The 23,090-nt window shown below is 31.5% G+C and overlaps 1 protein-coding gene across 2 annotated transcripts in view; it reads left to right on the forward strand.

Moving 5' to 3' along the window:
• Nucleotides 1-21,070, forward strand: part of LOC125076168 (DNA-binding protein D-ETS-3) — a 74,796-nt gene extending 53,726 nt beyond the window's left edge. Inside the window, exons 6-9 of one of the 2 annotated variants that reach the window (XM_047688159.1) lie at nucleotides 14,816-14,863; nucleotides 17,759-17,948; nucleotides 18,141-18,349; nucleotides 19,444-21,070. In XM_047688159.1, the coding sequence (XP_047544115.1) occupies nucleotides 14,816-14,863; nucleotides 17,759-17,948; nucleotides 18,141-18,349; nucleotides 19,444-19,568 (572 nt within the window). In that variant the 3' untranslated portion in view covers nucleotides 19,569-21,070. The remainder of the gene's footprint in view (nucleotides 1-14,815; nucleotides 14,864-17,758; nucleotides 17,949-18,140; nucleotides 18,350-19,443) is intronic. The other variant, XM_047688160.1, reaches the window with a different exon arrangement.
• The last annotated feature ends 2,020 nt before the right edge of the window (nucleotides 21,071-23,090 follow it).

Genomic DNA, 23,090 nt, shown 5'->3' on the forward strand with positions numbered 1-23,090 from the left:
GAATGCTTCTTGAATGATTCTTCGTATGTTTGTTCTCTTCTAGTTCCAAAACCATTTCTCCGATTATGATAAAACTTCGTCAAGTTTTTGTTGCCCAATAAAAAATCTCACTTAATCTAATCATGCGGAGTTGGGACGGACAGTTAGTATATCAAAGTGTATTGTGTGTGTGTGTTAGTATATTGTAGTGAATCTAATTGGATTTAATATAATTTAATTTACTAGACTAATATTAACATAAAATATAATTACAAAATAATGAAAATGTTAAACATATTTTCCAAGTAAAACGATTACGGTTTTCAAAACCACGCCTAAAACTCGATTCCCAATCAGGCGAATATGAAATTGTATCACAAAACAATCACGCAACAATTCGGGGCAGAGGTGAGTTCGTCCTACCAATCAATCGTAAATGGAAAATGTAATAGCATTTCGACAATTCTATTTGGTGCAGTCATAACTTCGTTTCACGTTCAGGTGAGAAACGTCTGCTGGGGCCGTTTCAATCAATAAATCGAGATAACGTATAAAAATAAAATCACATGCGACCAGTATACGTGACAGTATTAACCTTTATGCGTCAGAAACGTTGCACTAAGCGTTACATCAAAAAACGATTAATTACATCGTTTTAAAATCGTCCAAAATATAATTGATTTGCAATTGATTCTTTCCAAATGGCTTTTGATGTATTAGGTACCTCAAATCCAAGATATTGTACATACACTATTAAATGAATACCAACTTATTTACAAACTGCTTATTCCTCAAAAATTTTGAAATGATTATCAAGTATACAGATGCATGAATTTCTATTGAAATAGTAGACAAATAATTTGTTGTCTGTTTGCATTACCTCAGAAAGTCGTATGGACGGACTATCTTATGCTATTGTAAGCTACTACAATACCGCCTAAGTTTATTGAAACACGCTGTATAAGTACAACATCGCATTTAACCAACATCGCATTCATTTGTGTTAATGATATCTATTTTAATTCATCCATTCGATTGCCTTTAAAATGTATGCTAATAAGATACAGGCAGCAACAGAAAGAGTTTGTTTGTAATATCTGTATGATTGAAAAATTTTATTATATGAAAAATTTTAAATGTATTTTCGCCTTGAAACACGTGTGATGAAAATTTGATGCGTTGTTCCGTGTACAGCCTTGAATGTAAATATAATATATTTTTAGGTAGTTTATTTAGTTATTATACCCTTATGAAATCGGGAGGGCAAGTATTACACATATTTCTTCAAACTTAATTCCAAACTATCCAAATGTAATGAGTTCTCTTTTGCTATTATTCATGTTTTAATTAATAGAACTCTCTGAGAGATCTCTGACAGAGTAAATTAGAATAGTTGTTTAAATAATCTGAAACTCTAATAATTAAATTAAATATTACTAGATTGCTATGTCATTATTGAGTGTCGCACTACAAAGTACTAAAACGAACAGTCCTATTTTGTTATTTTGGTGGGTTATACATTTTCCAAATATCATACTACATAGTAATGTAGTATGATATTAATGTAGTAGTATAATCTAAATAGTAATGATATTAACCTCCGTGTACTCGGTGGCCACAATTTTAGACGCGTTCTCAAGTCTGACGTTATATCTAAGCATATAAATAATCAAAGCGGACTGATAAAAATTCTACTACTACTTTTTTTTTAACGAAACCCTAAAACCCATACGTACGATAGTCGCGAAAAGAGCAATAGTTTTAGACTTTATTCCGACCTTTTGTTCAATCGAAGTGCATACGACAATGAAAAAATTACCCACGCACATTGAAAACTTCACTGGTCTGATGTATGGAGTCTATGAATAGAATATATGTAGATATGAAAATATTTGAATAGAAAAAATTATTCTAAAATAAATAGAGCCTCATTTTTAGTGTATTTGTTGTGCTTTTTATCCATACGTTTCTGTTGAATGTTCTATATAATGTTGCTAATATTCGTAGATTAAAGATATAATTTGAAAAAAATGTATGATTGTAATATTTATTCTTAAATATAGAGAGAGGATCTGGTGTTTAGAAAATTACAATATTGTGGTTTTTTTTGGGACACGCTGTATAAGCGTACGGCTTTATCAAATGACACCATTATCGTATTCATTCGCGCGAATGCTATCTATTTTAATATAACCATCCGATTGATTTTCAAATTCATGCTAATATTCAATAAAAACTTCCTTCATTTTTTATGTAATCAAAAACCTTTTTTCATCGATAAAGGCACATTTTTAAATTACACATTGTCAGATTATTAGAAGGGTAGATACGGTATCTTTTTAATTTACTAGTTATAAAGACAATTGCTTAAATTACGGGCCCCTCTTAGCTGTGTTGAAGTGGCAGCTTTATCTGATATGAAATATTAACCAAGGGTTACAGTATTTAGCAACCATAAAGTAAACTTGATAATTTCCCACTGCTGGGCTGAGGCGTCCTATTCGTTAGAGCGGAAGGTTTGACGCGTATTCCACCATACAGTTCCATTGCGGCATACGGTAGTCTTTCATGTGACACATGTCGACTTCCTCATGATGTTTCAAATTTAAAAAATCAGTTTTACTCGTCAGGGCTTCTATCTCGCCTTATTCACTAAATAAAATACATTACAACAGGGTTAAGCGCACTTTGGCATATTTAGATAATTTCATTAAATTACTTCAGTTATCTTAAAGTATATTTGTTAATAAAAATAATAATTATTAAGTATTAGCATTAGCATTAGCGGCCCGTAAATGTCCCACTGCTGGGATAAAGGCCTCCTCTCCCTTTGAGGAGAAGGCTTGGAGCATATTCCACCACGCTGCTCCAATGCGGGTTGGCGGAATACACATGTGGCAGAATTTCGTTGAAATTAGACACATGCAGGTTTCCTCACGATGTTTTCCTTCACCGCCGAGCACGAGATGAATTATAAACACAAATTAAGCACATGAAATTTCAGTGGTGCCTGCCTGGGTTTGAACCCGAAATCATCGGTTAAGATGCACGCGTTCTAGCCACTGGGCCACCTCGGCTTTACGGAATGTTGTTTTTTTTTTTTTATAAAGTATGTTAAGGTAAAATAAAACAATACGTTTATGGAATGTTGTTTTTTTTATTTATAAATATTGCATACCGTTATTTGAGTGCTACAATGCAATCAAATAACAAAAGACTTCATAACACGCATAAGACATTCTGTTTTAACATGTTTTCATATGATGTTTTATGATACATGTTCAGTGTCTATCGATACTTTTAAAAAAATATTATTATTATGGTTCAAACGACATACTATATAGAGTATCTCTTAGTGTGTGTTAACACTTAAAACAATACTGACACACACAAACACTTACTTTTGAAATCTGGCCGTAGAACGTTAGGAAATAACCCGCCCGCGAGCCCCAACACAAGTAGTCATTTATCATAATCATCTCGATTAGATCGCGCCTCGCCCTACAAGGGGCGTTTAACTACCCTCCATTTAACAGTTATTTTCAACATTTTTTTATTCGGAACGTGTCTTTTGTTAGTGCTTAGTCACCTACGTGGGTGCTGTGATTCATTCGTCTTTCAGAATGCAGTAGTTTTTAAACTGTTCTTATGTCCTCCAGCGCCTAGCCAACTTTATCAGGTTATATAGCTGACTTTATTAAATATAGAATAGATAGGCGTTCTAGCAAATGGCTACCTGGTGGTCATTTGTCACCATCATATTTCCGCCGTAAATTCTTTAATCATTCCTTACAACGTCATTTCGCCACTGACTAACTCACCCTTCAAACCTTAACACAACAATCCTAAGTATTGCTGCTTGACATTAGAATATATGGTACCTATCCAGACGGGCTACCATCAAGTATTTATAGTTTATTTTAGCATATGATCAGCTCATATTTACAAGGGCGTTTATAATCAAAATTATCCTTTAAATTAAGAGCCGAGATGGCCCAGTGGTTAGAACGCGTGCATCTTAACCGATGATTTCGGGTTCAAACCCAGGCAGGCACCACTGAATTTTCATGTGCTTAATTTGTGTTTATAATTCATCTCGTGCTCGGCGGTGAAGGAAAACATCGTGAGGAAACCTGCATGTGTCTAATTTCAACGAGATTCTGCCACATGTGTATTCCGCCAACCCGCATTGGAGCAGCGTGTTGGAATATGCTCCAAACCTTCTCCTCAAAGGGAGAGGAGGCCTTTAGCCCAGCAGTGGGAAAATTTACAGGCTGCTAATGCTAAAAAAAAATCCTTTAAATTAAGCAAGGTTGATGAAGAAAAGGAAAAGGAATCCAGTCATATATCATATCATACATCAGAGCATGGCTCCTCTCTCAGCCGCTGCTCTCTACTCAGTTGTGTGTGCGTGGCCCTTATACTACAAACGAATTCATAATTATATATTATAAACTATGTATAAACAATTTTTTTTATTAAAAAAACTGTTTTTGTTCATTATACCTACTTCATATTAATTTATTTGTTCTCTTTTCGATGTGTTACATCTGCCAGGCGTTCCATGCCTGCCACATTATTTCACATATGCAATTCATCAATCAATAAAGAAACAAATTACTTGGTGGTAGGACTTTATGCCATTTTGGGTAGGTACCACCCTTTCATCATACAATCTACCACCAAATAGAAGTATTTAGTATTGTTGTTTTTCGGTTTGTAGGATGAGTGAGTCAATGAATCTACAGACACAAGGGATCTTAGTTCCCAAGGTGATGGCGTTTTTGTAAGCAACGGATAATATTTCTTAGAGCGCCATTGCTCACACAGGTGGCCCATATCGTCCACCTAATTATATCATAAAAAAGACACAAATTAACACATTCGGAATAGGATCCAATTTATTAACATATTATTCTTATACAATATTTATAAATAATTCTTAAATATTATAGCGCAGTTGGGTGATAAAATTCGAAATTAAAATCAATAGGCATGTTCAATTTTTGATATAAGAAAAATTCATGTATTTCATATCTGTTGATCGTATTTAACATTAAGATGAATACTGTTCCTTGGCAATAGTATAGCGGCAGCCTGCTCTTGACGAACAAGAACTTCGCTGGCACGTAGGCTCTCAATATTATACACTGGAGGTTGTAATTAATCGTGTGTTTCTTCGCCAATAGCTGTAATGAAAACAAAAAGTATGTACTTATAAGATTTTAGCAATGTATACTTTAAATTGAAGAAAGAAATGAAAACCCTTACTGGAATCGTTGTTATTGAATAATGATATAAACTTTTTAACTGCTTGAACTATAAATGTTGTTAACAAAATTTGACGACCTCCGTGGTCGACTGTTGTGTACACCGGTTTTCATGGGTACGCCACTCCGATGTCCCAGGTTCGATTCCAGGCTGAGTCGATGTTGAAAAAGTTCATTAGTTTTCTATGTTGTCTTGGGTCTGGGTGTTTGTGGTACCGTCGTTACTTCTGATTTTCCATAACACAAGTGCTTTAGCTACTTACATTGGGATCAGAGTAATGTATGTGGTGTTGGCCAATATTAAAATTATTACAAAAATTGTCTTCTTCATTGAATATAAAATCAATGATGAGAGACAGAAATAACTTTGTAACTAAACCGCTAACAAGGTACATCTTACGACATTCCTTGACCGATAAATATTAACAATAACAAGATGCTAAGTCATATCAATAGAACTAAAATAATAAAAATAGTCACAACGAAGGAAACATGTTAAGGATGTACGGAGATGTGTCTCACGTAAATATAAGTCAGTTGCGTCGATTGCCACGTCGGAAACGTTATGTTCACTGATTTGCGAAAATATTGTCTCGAAACAGCATCCTTTGTACACCAACCGAACTTGTAGATATGTTGTAAAGTATCTGAAATAAACCGTTTTAAACGAATGTTTGTTAGTGTGGATGTTTAACGGAGTTAAATGTGATATACTCATATGCTGCTAAAGAACAACAAGACTGAGTCCTTGGTCTAGTGGCTAGCTTATGTGTATGCAGATCTCGGGATTACAGTTTCAAACCACGTTTCAGACCACTAAATCTTTTTTTTTTTTAATATAGCCGTAGCTGTCTTACGTGCGTAGTTCAGCATAATAAAACCTTTTTCTTTACTTGTTAACTTATAGAGTTATTTTTTAGTATTTTATATTTATAAAAAAAAACTGACTTCAATAAATAATTTGTCTGAATGTACTCTTCAAATAAAAACTTAAGAATGTCCGGACCGCCTGGCACTGTTCAGTAAACCAAAGCAAAAATTTCACCTAAACTTGTCATAGACAAAAAATAATACTTAATGTTGAAAAAAGTACCTTTCGGTAAGTCCTCGTCTGGTATTACTTCTGTTTCTGAACGAAGAGCATACATCGCTTGATTGGCTGGTATCGCCTTCCAAGTATCACAATCCGACACTAAAATTCAATTTAAAAAATAAATTTCATTTTACAAGCTGAGCCTGCGGCTTTACCCTCTCGAGGATTATAAATCCCTATGTCCTTCCTCGGGACTTTTGATTTTCAGGCCAACTTTCTTCTAAATCAGTTCACTGGTTTAAAAGTGAAGAAATAACAGACCGAGTGACTTTCGCAATAATAATAATAGAATAGATTATATTATTACAATGTATGTATAATTATTTCTATATAACAGGAAAAGTATGAATCTATAAAAAACCCGAACGTAAATAAAAAAAAGACTTTTGTTGATGAAAATTCTGAAAGAAGTTAAAGAATTAACAGATTTATAAATGAATAGTATTAAGACCTTACCAAAACAAACCACAACAAGAATTATAGGACATAAGTACAAAACTTGATTCATTATATTTATATTACTTTCAATGTTGATTATTCAAATTCAACCACAATCCGAACTATTCCAATATCACGTCAACTAAGCTCGTTCAATAAACTGATACAATTATCGGTATGTTTGTTTGTTTACGATAATTTTTTTGTTAATATCCTGACTTTAACCAAATATTTAAACGTATCTCATTGTTCGTAAGTGCTGAGCTAAGAAAACACTACCAGAAATAATGATAAATAATATACTAGGTGAAATTTATTTGTTTGTAATCAGAGTGTAATCTTTAAAAGTACAGAACCTTCAGAAACAAATATTTTATTTTGAAAATATTGTTTATTTACTTCAAACTCGGTATATCAATTTACCATTATGAAGACAAAGTTGTGCGTGACAAGTAAAACCGCTAATCAATAATAGGAATAATAAATATTATACAGATTCAGCTTTACTACATCTGTCTCTCCGAACCGATTTTTAAGAAGAAAATGGTACGAACGTACTGAAATCCCAAAAACCTAACGTCTTAGCTACGCTTTTATGTCGTTAAGGGAATCACGTTTGAGTTAAAGATTTGTCTCATCTTGAAATCTAAATATTGCAAATTGTTCTGTAAATATGCATGTGAATCTATATTTGACATTATTTTAAAGTTGTTTGTTTTGTAAAGAAAAAACAAATTAAGTATTCCGTAAAAATATTATCTACGTAGTAATAACAATAAGACAGTAATAACAATAAAGAAGTGTACAGATAGTATTTGTTGATTTTTAGGGAGAATATAAAAAAATAACTGTATTATATCAACATAAACGTGTAATTACTGCCCTTCTTGCTTTACTATCTGTTCTTCCAATAAAGATTTTGTACATTGCAAACGGATGGTAGTTCAATTTATCCTTGAAAAATCATCATCAAAAGTATTTTATTTCAGAGAGTTATTTCAAAGGAAATCGATTGGTATAAGGCTATTAAACACTACAGCGATAACAAGGACATGCACTTAAAATAGTTTGGAATTATATCTATACTAATATTATAAATACGAAAGTAACTTAATCTGGGACCTTTTTACTCTTAAACTGATTAACCGATTTAGTTGAAATTCAGTATTGAGATAGTGTGGAGAGAATTATCACGGAAATCATAATTTAAGGGTGAAATATAAATGCAAAACTCTGTCTGTTACTCTTACGCGACTAAGCCACAGAACAGATTTTAGTGACATTTGATAAAGGACTTTGGCTACTTTTTAAAATCACTTCTCGAGGCGTTTAAAATTGGGGTGAAGTTTTATGCAATAAGCGTGGGTAGAGCCGCGTCTAAAGCTATTATATAAACAATACTACATGTACTAATAATCTAAAATCTGCCTCCGAAAGGCGCTGCATCTGATATATGTTTTATGTCTATTGAATTATAGAAGAATAAATAAACATCACTTCATTTATTGCTATAGATTTATACACGCCATAATTTGCTCTTAAATTAATCTCTAGATAAAACACGTCATTGATGCGAATAATAATATTTTACAATCATACGAATAAGAATTTCATGAATCACATACGTAACACATCATATATAAATACAACAAATAAGATTGCCAGTCTCATTGCCTCCTATGCAGTGTTCGTATACAGTGACTTGTCAGCGAAATAATGGCTCACTCCGTTATTTTACAACTCACGATATTATTCATCGTTGGTAATATATTTAAGACTGTTTTATCTGAATTTATCGACTTTATTGTTTATTAACACTTTATATAGTTACAATAATTAAAGAATAAAATAATCGTTATCATTATAATCGTAATTATATACAAAAATTAAAACTGTCTTAATCATGACCCCGTGGAAAGGTGGCTAGCAGATTTAATATTTAAAAAGTCACACGTATTTTGTTTTTTGTGTAATTTCTGAGTCAATAATATAAAAATGTATTAAATTTTACAGTTAATGAAAATTGTTGCTGGAAATATTTCACATCACTGTCTGACTTAACATTAACAGGATCTCTGCCAGATCCAGGTACTTATATATATTTTATTATAGTATACAACTGAATTTACATACGATGTGATCTAAATAAGAATAAGAGGCTAAAGTATATCCAATAAATATCCCATTGCTGGTCTAAGGCCTCCTCTCCTTTTGAGGATAAGGTTTTATACCTTACTCCACCACGCTAATCCAATGCGGTTTGATGGATACGTGCAGGAAGACCTGCAGGATGTCAGGATGCTTCCCTTGAAATTAAAATTCAGTGGTGCTTGCCTGGGTTTGAACCTGCATCGGTTATGATGAACGCGTTCTAACCACTGGTCCATCTCGGTTTTGATTATGGGATAGTATTTTAAAAAGGTAGACGATCTCATGGACCTCCTGTTAACAAATGGTATACGTTTACCAATACATAGATAGGCATTACCAAAACCATTTAATGTAACGTGCTTAATTTGTGTGAATAAATTAATTTCGTACTCTGCAGTCAAGGTCAAACATCAAGAGAAAACTTGCATGTGGCGCAAGAAAATCTTCTATGTATCCATTATCTTCCAACCAGTGTGGCGGAGTAAGCTCCTAACCTTCTTCTCAAACAGGAAACTACAGGCTATTACTTTTTCTTTTTTATAACACATATGTGTGAAAATCAATCGAAGAAGTCTAGAGAAGCTAAAGAAAATAAGGCTTCAGTTTGAAGGCTTAATTTAAGGCCATTACGTATTTTCGTCATTGGGCCTTTCTGTTATTGCATCAGCTACCAACACATAAAATAATTACTATTTTCGTCGTAATTTAACTTACCTATTTTTAGAAACGATACATAGTGAATATACCTTTGGCGTTTGTAAGCGTCACGATATCAAGTTCTACGCTCATGTACATAAAGACCACATGGAAGTTTTAGGGAAAATAATTATAAGAGTAAGTAGTATAATGTATAATTATTTTTATAACATCTGAATCAAATTACATCCGAAAAATTAGTAACAGTAAACAAACCAAATATTGACATATTTCATGTGACTTTTTGACAGCTATATTACTTATAAACTACAAACAGTACATGATTTATAAATACATCTTCGAATATAATATAAAAACATGATTAATACATCTTTAAATATAATACAAAACTGCTCCACTTAAAATTAAATCCGCTTTAATTTTACTTCCAAAGTTTCGATAGCAATTTCACTGTCATTCAAAATACCCTTTTTCGTGAATCTATTATGGGTATGATATAATAGATATTATTCAAGGTCTCGGCCAATGATATCGCTTCAATTCAATGTCAAGGTTGCTTTAATTTCAAAATCAACATAAATACAAAACAGTTCAGTAACTTTTGTCGTTCTGTCAACCGATTCTCTTTTTTTTTGGTTCAGTCATTACATACGAACAAAAATACGAAATATAAAAAATATATATATACAGGGGATAAACCTGGGATTTGTGAAGCTTCATATTTAGTCCTATAAATACCCAGTATATCAGTATTCGGGTACATAGTATGTATTGCCTTTTAAAGACAATACATACTATGTGCCCGAACGAACTACAACTACTTCTAACAATAATCACTATAGTCATATTACATGCATAGCTTGTAAGCTGTTTTTATTTAATTAACTCGTATTGCTATTCTTTGCAGGGTTGGTTACTTATACCGAGAATACCAACGTGCATAATATTGAGGGCAACAGCATACGAAATAGATTTATTTCGAAGTACAGCTTTTCCCTTCCAAATATGTGTACCCCGCATAACGTACTGTCACTCGCGGAAGCGATTCAAATATTTCTATTACGAGTGGTATATTCCTACAAATATGGTAGGTGGTATGAACTGGGATATCTATTTCTTTGGACCAGAAAATATGCATTGGCAATAGAATTTAAGATTTATTTTAAAGGTACTATTAAATTATATCTTATATATAATTATATATAGTTAAATTGAACATGAAATTAGTATAATTACATAAAATAAAGTTACTATTTATATATATAATTACTTGGATTACTCAATTTCTTAAATATACCCGAAAATAAAATAATAAAATATGTTATATATGATAACTGTGAATATCTTAATACAGGTAGTTTCCAACAACAAATAAATATTGTTATTCATTCAACTTTTTTTTTATTCAATAATTCTTCTTGATATCAGTTAAACTTTCTTCGCTTGGCTGGCAACTCGAATCAAAGGGTCATTTATGGCATATTCGAATCTATTAGTCATGGGGTTGATTCGTCATAGTTCCCTGCTTTATAGCCCAACAGTAACACGAGTGTCATTAACAATTACTTTATTATAATATTAACAAAGCCGCGAACAGTAGTTAGGGGACGCTTTTGTTTCAAATTCAATGTGCAACTATTGCGAGGAACACTTAAATTAAGGTACAAGCTAATTTGACTATTATATATATGTAACTATGGTCGATTTGGCTTGTAGCTATTTGTACCATTTGACCAGAATTAAGACTAGTACTTGAGAATTATTGCAATAATTTGCATAGTCGCGCCGGGTTATACGAAGTGGGTACCATGAATAGTAACGAGCGAGTACATGCTTTTTATTGTTATAAGTTCCTTAAAATCTTGTTATTTAAAATATTTTTGTAGACACTGGATGTACTTTTAATAAATCTTGTATGGATGCTTAATATATATTGGGTTCGTTTAAACTACGAAACCATTTTTATACAAATCTTTTTTTGCGCTTCTACCGTCAAAGTAGTTCCTAGACGCTGCAGACGCATATGCGACTTTAAAACTCACGTTTTTAATGAGTACGTCTCTATAATTTTACAATCGGTAAGAAAAATAAATTGTGTTTTGATATTGTAACCGGATATCGAATAGTACTGTATGATAAATATTTACAGAACTAATGTCATAATGATTCCTCATGTCACTAATGCTCCACCTACCTTAAGAACTAAGATGTAATGTCCCTTGTCCAAATAGTTACATTGGCTCACTTACCCTTCAAACCAGAACATAACCATTCGAAGTATTACTTGGAAGTGGCTTAACATTATAAAAAGAGAAAAAACAACCAAATAAATATCAACATTATTAAATTCTTCTTTTAAATTACTTAACGATAAGTAAAGTTACGCAAAAGTCGCCTATTTCGTTTTATAACGCACTACAAAAGAACAAAACAAATAAGCAAACTTTATTATCTTGGTGCTAGTGACAGCTTCGCTTTACACTCGCCGAATGTCATACTACTTCTCTAGAGTGCGACTCGTTCTCAGCTTTGACAGAATTTCCAGACACATAAATAGTCAAAGACACAACCAATATATATAAAATTTTACGACGTGTTTTGAAGGATTTCGTAAATTTATGAATATTTATTACTACATAATTACTATATAAATATTACTATATAAATACTTAAATAGCCGTGCTTAGCACGTTTACATGCTTTAAATGAAGACTATTAACGTGACAAGCGTGAAATTCATTAGCTAATAATGTATTCGCTGCATTTTTTCTTTCATTTTTATTTACTATTCTTGAATGTGACTACATTTCACTGCCGTGCAGCTTCGCAATCTAAACTTCAGATTTATTGATGACAATGACAATACAATATTCTTGTACAAATAAAAGTTAAAATTGAATGCAATATGTGATTTCGATAAATATTATATATATATATATATCAAAATATGTGAATGCATCTATTTTTTATATAAAATGATAAAGGTCCTTACCATCGAGAATAAATAAAAAACAATGCATGTTTTTTTTTTCATAAACTATACTATACACCTTATTGATTTTACACCTTATTGATCATAAGATTCGTAAAATGGTGTTCACACGGGTGTGAAAAATCAATGGTCAAATACACTGCGACTTGAACCGTCTCGTCTGAACATATTTTCTAACAAATTGAAGCAACGAAAATCTACACTATGAAATCAATGAAGACGGCAAAACTTTTAATTTTTGTCTATTCAATCCAAATTTAATTCGTTTCTAGTTTAATTGTACAATCACATTGTAAAGCCGATATTGCCCAAGATGTTACATTTAACTAAAAATAACGATTCTTATGGTGGAATTCAACCACGACATCCATTTTCAAAAGACATATAAGAGACGCATATATATTCTCCGTACTCTACCGTAGTATAGAGCGCACGTGAGGGCGCTTCTCATAATCAGATGGTACGGAAAGTTTGACACGACCAAAAAAATTTCAGCCGTAGAACCAACGGCTTTAAATCAATTCACACAGACAGGACTGTAAACAATACCATTTTTAGAATTTTGGGTAAATACCGAAAATTTCTAGACAAAAGGGACTTTTATATACTAAATATCAGTATATAATTTAATAAAATAATTGATGTAGAAATATTTTAATAAGCTTTTATTAAACAATATCACCTGTTCAAATCTTTACCAATCCGATTCCATCTACCAAACGGTAGAGCAAAAAAGTAGTTATCATTACAATGCACGTGAGTGTACTAAGTTGTATACATTTTACAGCTTGGATTTAAAAAAACTGACTATCGAGACTTTAAAATGTTTATTCTAATTGGGGGAAATTAATTCCGAAAACTGGATTGGTTTTTTTTTACGTTTAACTATTTTGATCCTTAATACTATATAAATACAATTTAAAATGCAGATAATGTACTATCAGTCGACCTTACAATCGGTAGCCAACATTATCTATGCTAATTCTGAGGGCTGCACGTAGGTTTCATTAAGCCTATTTTAAATGCAATCTATGTACTGTATCTGTTTTTTTTTTTTTGGTATTGTTGTTGACCCGTTGTCATGACTACAGCTATCTTTATGGCCTATGCGAGGAAAATACCTTCACTAACTGATAAAGTCTATATTATAAAAGATTGGATTGTCGTGTTTTCTTAGATATTTAAAACTGTTATATTAGTACCGCTACGACTTATAACTTTGCGTTCTCTAAATAGATCCGTAATCGAACGTCTTATTTCGTGATAGATTTTGGCGATGGAAAATAAAATGGTCTTAAAAAGGTTATTTACGTCAAAGCAAAATCAAATTACATTATCTTAGTGTAATAATTAACTTGAATTTAAACAGACGACCTTACTTAGGTTTCAATTTTGTTTCAGAAATATTTCTAATTTCTATTCAATTTTAAAATAAGTGAGAGATTCATGTTACGCAAAGGATTACGCATGTGCCCAAAAATAAAAAAATCAACATACAATATTTTTTTACATTCCTCTATTTAAAATATCAGATGTAAATAAGGAAAAATAAAAATCATCATTTTACAAATATTCATTATAAAAGCAATTACTGTATACAATAAAATTAAGTTAAAATATTTTATATTACAGTTATACATATTTTGAAAGTAAAAAATACAATACGACAACTTTTTTTTAAAACAGTACCTGTATGGGCAGCATTGGCTACGGTCCGGGTAGACTATATCCTATTACAAAGATATATCAAGAATCTTAGCTTCTAGCTTTAGATTAATATACTTCGACATCGATTGAAATATCTTAAATTAATTAATTGGCATATACAGATATGTACTTTTTCATGAAAATGCTGTAAGAAATATTAACCATTCCTTTAATTCAAAATGCGCCACCGATCTTAGGAGCTAAGATTTTATGTCCAAAGTCTGTAGTTACATTATCTCACTCACCTTCAAGCCAGATCGTAACAAAACTAAATATTGCTGTCTGCCGGTAGAATATCTGATGTACCTTCTCTGACGACCTTCACAAAGCCCTACCACTTCGTTGTAGTTTGCTTATAGATGGCAGTGTATCAAATCAAGTAACCGTCTACTCATCATCAGAGTACCGTTCGAGCAATAACCGTGACAATTAGTTTGACAGTCGTTTCCCGGGTTTTGCTATCGGTTCGTTTAATACTGTGATTTTTGTTTGTATTATTTATTACTTAATTGCATTTTTTTCTTACAGATCCTTACCAAATGTTTGGTCCTACAAGCAGTCGCCTAGCAAATTCAGGTATTTGAAATAAAATTCTATTATTTTCGTATTTTAAAGGTCATATATATAATATATATAACATGAAGATTACGTCACGAACTACGACGGTAGGTCAAGGATATATGTAGCTAGAAATGCATTTATACTAATAAGAATTATAGTAGTTGGGTCTTGGCACTATCAAACGAGCCTTTATAATTAATGTTTCTTTATTCTACCGTAAATATTTTACCAAGATATAAGTATAAATATATTATACAGCAGTTTTATTTACGTATAATATATATAATAAAAATAAACAGCAGGGCTATTCCCTAAAAAGAAACTCGAATCTCACCACACAAAGCGCTAACTCCGCAACTATCTGGCACCTGCCAACCTGGCAATGAAAAAAACGCACGTACTCATCATGTGTTTAAAAAACATGAACATATAATTCAAATTTAACGGGTGTTATCGCGGAGCAATGCAGGTGGGTAGAATATAAAATTTGACGTTACACGCAAGTGTTACTAGATGGCGTTGATAACAGCCACTTTATTTCACGTGGGAACGCGGAGGTCATGAAATTGTGTATATTACGTATATTATCTGTATACGATCGACCCTTTTGTTGGAAAGTCAAAATGTTAACAGCGCTCGTTGTAGGGTCATAATATTAACGATGCCTAGGGTTATTTCAATTGTCCAACATTGAATTTTAATCATTTTATACAGATTTTGGATATCTCAACCTGATCATACTTATTAAATACTTATATAAAATAATGTTATGTAATACGCGATAAATATTGTTTTTTTAAATATATCTAGCTTAAATTGTATATTTTAACTTAAGTTCTCCCGTAATATTTACATGGTGAATAACGATACCATACAAATAAGCTTATAATTCTTAAATCGTAATCCTTACATGCCTACAAAAAAGCAAAGTAAAACCACATACAAACAGAACAAAATTTAGTAAATTAGCAAAAAACAAAAATCGATTAAATAACCCTAATACACGTGAAATAAAATTAAAACAACATTACAAATTAAAATAAATTACCTCAACCAAAGTTACACCTTTAAATCAAAGTATATAATTACGTTACATTATAATATCATGGGCACGCGCGGTGTTCGTGAGACAATTGTGGCACGTGGCGGCCCTATGTAATAACGAAACTTTCACACGCCCTCAGTTCACCTGTGACCGAAACCAAATACCTACAAATATGTATATCATTGGGGCTGCAATAAAAAACGAACTCGAAAACTAACGATAAACGTCAATCATCAAACAGTGATATGGTAATTATTATGTTCAAGACTGGTACGTGTCATTGGCGAAATATTCTGTGCCTTATCAAGCCACAAAAATATATAATACTTACATATTTAAAAGTACGATAATTAGGTATATTATTTGAAGTACAATAGAAGCATTACAACGCTTCATTTTTCAATCTTTCAGAATCGGATCGAGCGTCATTCATTTCGTTCAATCATATGCCATTCATTCATACAGTTAATTCAGATATAATAGTATAGGTTTAAATATAACTCTCTGTTAGACTATGCTAAAAATGACATTTTCACTCTCGTAGACTAGATGTCTAGATGTATTAATAATATGAAAAATTAATATTAAATTTGCCGGGCAATAACATAATTTTTTATAAAAATTAAATTAATTAAAATATAATCTGTATTTATTAATTATTGCTTTAGATATTCAGATAAAACTAAGGCAATCAAACCTTTCTACGCTAAATTAATAAGATAAAAATGAAATTATTTTTATTCGTCTAATATATTATTCCTACTTAATGTTTTGATGTGGACCTTTGTATCGATCGACGATTAATAATTGCGAGTCGTAAAATTGATGAGGCATAACAGACAATGCCTCAAGCTCTTCCAGCGAGGCGAGAGGCGAGCGCAAACGTTTTGACTTCTACATAATCGATTGAGTATAAATCACTGGGATGCCACGCTCGTGTGAGCCGGCCATTTCGCTAGAGGGTAGGGTCAGCAAAATGTTGCAAAAAAAAAGCAATTGTTCTTGCTACCCATTGCAACCACTTACACAATATAGACATATAATAATGAGAAACATTTTGTAGATAAACAGTTGATATTTATTAAACAATAAAAAATGTATTCCACGTGTACGAGTAAGGTACAAAAATCAATGAATAATAATTAGAACGGATATATTTATTATTTTGTCAACGGTACTCATTTCCAGTTGAGTGCATTCGGCTCAAGTCGTGCGTGATCGTAACACAGCCGCCCAATATCGCAACATGTGGGAACGACCCTGCACATTATACCTTTAGATACATCCTGTAGGTTCATATAGTTTAGATGAATTTTCAATGTTTTATATAATATAATAATTTATCATATTTAAAAAAATTAAAACGACTTCAACTAGAAAAATGAAGTTTTTAGAATAACGTAGCATTCGTATTTTAATTTTATTTGCGCAAAAATAAGTTTTTTTTAAATGGTGTATAGTTTTAAAAATTTACAATAGCTATTTTTATATACGAAAACCAATTAACCATTATGGAACTCAATTGTGGGTAGAGATATAAATCACTCTTTCAGTATCTATAATAAATACAAGCAAAAGATAAATTATATGTTGGCTGTCATAATTTCACCTCTACGTCAAAACGATTCAGGGAACCATTTTATGTAAAAAGAGAAACCGGGTGTGGCGTAACAACCCGCTTTATGAGACTATAATGATAGGTTTGCTACATTTGATTGCTATTAAATATAAAATAATATACTCATGCATATTTAGAAGCAGAATTTCCCTTATTTTTAATAAGACACTATTTAGTATTGAAACAAAATTGGATATTGTCTCGTAAAATATATCTAACAACAATTTAAAAGTTGTCTTCATTGCAGGATCCGGACAAATACAACTATGGCAGTTCCTTTTAGAGCTGTTAAGTGACTCCAGTAATGCAGGTTGCATTACTTGGGAGGGTACGAATGGAGAGTTCAAGCTAACAGACCCGGACGAAGTGGCCAGGAGATGGGGAGAACGTAAATCGAAGCCGAATATGAACTACGATAAGCTTAGCCGTGCTTTGAGGTAAAACACGAACATTTCCGGATCGTTATGATCAGTTCGGACATAGGCACACGCTAATAACTGCGCCGCCTTGCGATGTTATGGGTACCCATTTTGCTGAGCGAACATTTAGCGATTTATATTTATTGTTACTATTTATTTTATTTGTTAGTTTGTTAATTTTCACATCTAATAATTACCCCATTTGTACAGATACTACTACGACAAGAATATTATGACGAAGGTCCATGGTAAACGATATGCATACAAGTTCGATTTCCAAGGCCTCGCTGCGGCCACGCAACCGGCTGCCAGCGATCCAGCTTATAAATACCAGAGCGATTTATTTATGAGCTCGTATCACCACTCGGCCAAGCTTTCGTCTTTCATGGCTCCACACGCAGCTATGCCAACATCGACAGGTAATTAAATTATTCCAGTTAATGACTGTGTAAACAATGCATTGCGCTGCGATTATAATTTAAAATAAAATGCCACAAAGTTTGTAAAATGTTTAAAATCACTTGATGAAACGTAAAAGTTATATATTTCCTTTTTTATATACAAAGCTCTTAACTAAAACAATGATTGATGACAACGCATAACCAATATCTACTGGAATTATTGATTTCTCGCTCAAATTAGTACGTAAATATACCGCTAACGTAAAATACTTTTCTTAACGAAAAACGTTGAGACTTATTCCACGAGGCAAGTTTGGTATTAAATTATATTTCTTATTATATATATTAGGTCTAAACAGCAACAACACAAACGAATTTCGAATAATTTTATTACCAGTTTCCCTTTTACCACGGTAAACCCTACCATACCTACCACTTCAAAAAGGAATTCAATTCTAGGAGTTGTATAAATAGTTCTGTATTAGCTAATATCATGCACCCTTCAATCGCAGCAAAGTGTAATCTGCATCGAATACTAATGTACACTTGGTGAGCAAATATTGACTCGCTGCTCGAAGTTGGATGTCAACGCCACGGCCCGCTTCACGCTCTTGACTTAATGGAATATACATTCATTTTCGCAATCTGTCTGCTGGCACTTGCTGGTTTAAATACGATTTATTTTCATCCAATGGTCTGCGTTGATTTTTTTATTCATTAAGTATTTTGTTTTAAAATTAGCTATTGTATTTTGTACCATTTTGTATATAAATCAAGAGATACCCTTGAAGTTTCTACAGATAGTTGTCGTAATATAAAATGAATCATTTTATAATCTTTGTGACAAAGTGCTGTGCGAATAATGCGAAGGATTGACTCGGCGATTTTATTGCATATATATTATTTAATGTTTCACTATATAAATTGTTACGAAATCCATACTAGTTTATGTTTTTAACATTAAATAATTTAACAATAGAATATATATATATGTCCAATATACATATATATACATTGGACAATAGAATAGTAATCTACTTAAAATATTGAGTTAGTGAGACTTTAATGTCACTGCAACTTGTATTAACTTAGGTTAGCAAACTTTGTTTCAGCTTCAATATTCCCGTCAGCTTCGTGGAGCAACTGGGGTGGAGGAGGAGGCAACCTCTATTCCCCCCACTCCATGGCTCCTCCCCACGTGACGTCACACCTGGGCTCCTACCCGCACTACGCATGACCGGCCTACTATAACCATGACACGACATATGACATTGTTTGACTCGAACTTACCATCGATACTGTAAACTATTCTTTTTACTTTAGTAGGTATAACTGTATCGTATTATATAAAAGTATATAACATAAAATACAATTCGACCCAAGAATTGAGACGGCTTGAGAAATGTACCATACGAAACGGCCTAATAGTGGGAACTGAGATTTCAAATTAGATTTATCGTGTTTTTTTTAATCAATTAGTTTTACTTAGACAAACTAAGCCAGCATATTGTAGTAAAAAAAACGCCAATGATATTTTATTTATAAACCGTATACTCTAAATGAATCTCAGGGTAAATAAAAATGCCATTTTGGATTGATTGCTATGTAATTTTAAATTTATTTATTAATTAATTGACATCTTAACACGAACGTACACGTGGAGTGTGACTAGTCTTTTATCAAAGAATGTAAATAATAGATACTCATTAAATAAGTAGAACTATATTGTTTATTTAGGATATCAAGTATTAAAAATTTTATTCATCGTATAACCTTATCAAATATAAGGACTCCTAAAATGTAAAGCAATATTGCATTTTTTAAACTTTGCAATCGAAATTACATTTAAATTTTTTATAATATAATCGATAACAATTCCCTGGTTTAATAATAATTAATTCCATCGATATTTATTAATTTATTGCTCATGAATCAAGGCATCGTTCAAATTCAAAAAGGCTAAGGGATGAAATACTAAAAAATATGTCAAAAATACTCAACGAATATAATAATACTAAAATAATTAAAGTCCAAAAGTCAGTTCAACAAGCCGTATTTACCGGAACGGTGGCAGCAAGGAAAAGCTGGAGAATTCCTGAAAAGGGAAAGTTTTGAGAAAAGGTAGTGCTCATCGTAAGTAAATTGCTATGGTCGCTTAAGCAAAATTCGAAACGCAGGGTGGGATTATTTCATGAATGCAAAAGTTAGTCTCTCACTTAGGTCAAAAGTTAAAATTTTGTAATAGACGCCACAGAGATTACAATTTGAGGAACTTTCAGGAATTCTCAAAACTTTATCGGCACCGCCGTTCCATCTTATATATTATGTCGACTGATTAACAAATGAACAATAATTTATGGTAACGCTGTCTTTTTTAATCAGAAATAATCATAGAAGCAGTTAAATGGTGATAGTTATCTCAGTATTAATCTGTATAAATTTATAATAAGTTGTAGTGTAACAAGATGAAATAAGCAATTTATAATTTAAATAATTCCTGAATGTCGATGAAGTACAATGGTGTACTAAATCCAGTAAACTTAGTAACAGATTTTGCTTTAAGATTGATTACACTTTAAATCTTGTAATATTTTTGCCGGTATTAAGTATTCCTTATCTACTATTTATGTTGACTACGATATCTATAAAGGCAGTATTAACAAGTTTTAATCGATAGTTGTTAAATGTGTTTATACCCGTCAGTATTATTAAAATATGCACCACAATGGAATAATTTTTAAATTGGCAATAAAATTAAGTTTATTTTTCTACATGTTTTCGTGTCAATATTTTAAGAAATCCAATGTATGACGTATGATTTTTATAATAAAAACATCTATCAAAATTCTACATAATATGAATATTATTATAATAAAACTTTTCGTCTAAAATATTGGGTAGTGTAATATTGAAAATGTATACATTGCAATACTTCGTGAGAATTTTACATTTTTCCCTCTTTGAAATTCCCTTATTGCATGTAATAGAGGGTCAAAAGCTAAGTTGTGTAGAATTGCAACTATTCAATTCTTTGCGTGTGCAGATTGCGTGTTAATGAACAGAAGGAAGGTGCGCAAATTTTTCTCAATGGAATATTTCTCCAAGGGATTGTATATAAAGTAGATATTATTTTAAAAGTGCAATCGTATTATTATCGATAAAATGTAGAATATATAATAATTAAATGGAAATTATTTTCTGTTGTATATTTTGAATTATTTATTTTTTCTTTCGTTGCTTTTTTTTTATTAAATGCTTACAAATAATTTATTTAATTTCTGGTATTTGTTTTATCTAAAAAAATATTTTCTTTTAACTGGTCACTAATTATTTCCTTGTATGTTTAACGACTGTGTTAAATTTAATGTAATTTTTTTGATGAATGTTTGTATTATTTATAGTTTTTTGACAATTATAACATTTGTCTTTGTAATTAATATTTACTAATAAATTTCTCTATAAGTATTTAAATAAAATGTTTAATTAAATATAATTAATAATAACGTTTAGTTACCTTACTTGTGATTTAATACGTAAAATACCGGTGATTTTTATTTTTAAAAAGATTTATTTACACAATAAATAATTTATTAATATTTTTTTTATTATTTAATTTATTTTAATGCATGTGTCGGAATAACGAATCCATTTAGTCGTAGTACCATTGTATAGATGTTATTGTATTTGGAAATGAATAAAACAAATGAAAAGTCGCCTAGTTCTTTATTAGAATTACCTCTTATTAATACTTTGAAGTCTTATCGTATAGTGCTTACCTTTTTTTTCTTAATGATAATAAACATAGCAACACTAGCTGTACATGCTTGAATAAACAAGAAATATGGTTATATCAAGTTAAATATACTTAAAAGTTCCTCTTAAATTTTATCCAACTAGTTTTTCTATGTTCAACTTATAGCATTCACTAATAATTTTAACAGATACCTAAACTTTTTTTGTATCGATAGACATATATATTTTATGATATTGTCATGATATAATGTATATTTTTCGATATAATTTTAAAGTTTGAACTAGAAGTGGATCGAACCTGCAACCTTTGCAATCCTAAGCAGCCCGTAAACTTTTAAGTAAATGTCACCTCAATATGCTTAATACTCGATTTATAAAAACGTTACAAAAACACTTTTATTACATTTAGATAGATATCAAATATAATCACAGGATTTTAACGTCCAGCAAGACGAAAGCATCCAATCCTTCCACTTTGATTAACGGCTTAGGCAATAAAAGCGCGTCTGAATCTGTTCCGACTGAACTCGCCACGTGTCGAACTTTATTATTTCACTTTGTTATTTATAGCAAACTTATATCTTTGGCTTCGCCTACGTGACAATATTTTTGGGATATATAGTTTTGACTGCACTTTTGTTAAGCGAACTGTAGGTAGCTGGTAATTGGGTTTTATAAGCATATTTATCTTAAGCTAACTATATATGAACGTGCATTTCTTTATCTTTAAAACAAATAATACGAATAAATAATAACAATTAATATTACTAATAGGTACCTAATGAATAAAATATGTGGTTGGATCTCACAAAAGATGTACCATCACGCATGGGAACATGTTACATACTATACAAATAGGAATACTGGAATCTGAAACTTTATATTTTTCACGTTCATGTTCGAAAATTAAAATCTTATTTATTAGTCATATGTCATATGCACAATACTTTCCAAATAAAGACAAATTATTAGTGACGATCTGTATCACACACTTTATAAAACCTTT

This window comes from Vanessa atalanta, chromosome Z (assembly GCF_905147765.1).
Source record: "Vanessa atalanta chromosome Z, ilVanAtal1.2, whole genome shotgun sequence".
Lineage (NCBI taxonomy): Eukaryota > Metazoa > Arthropoda > Insecta > Lepidoptera > Nymphalidae > Vanessa > Vanessa atalanta.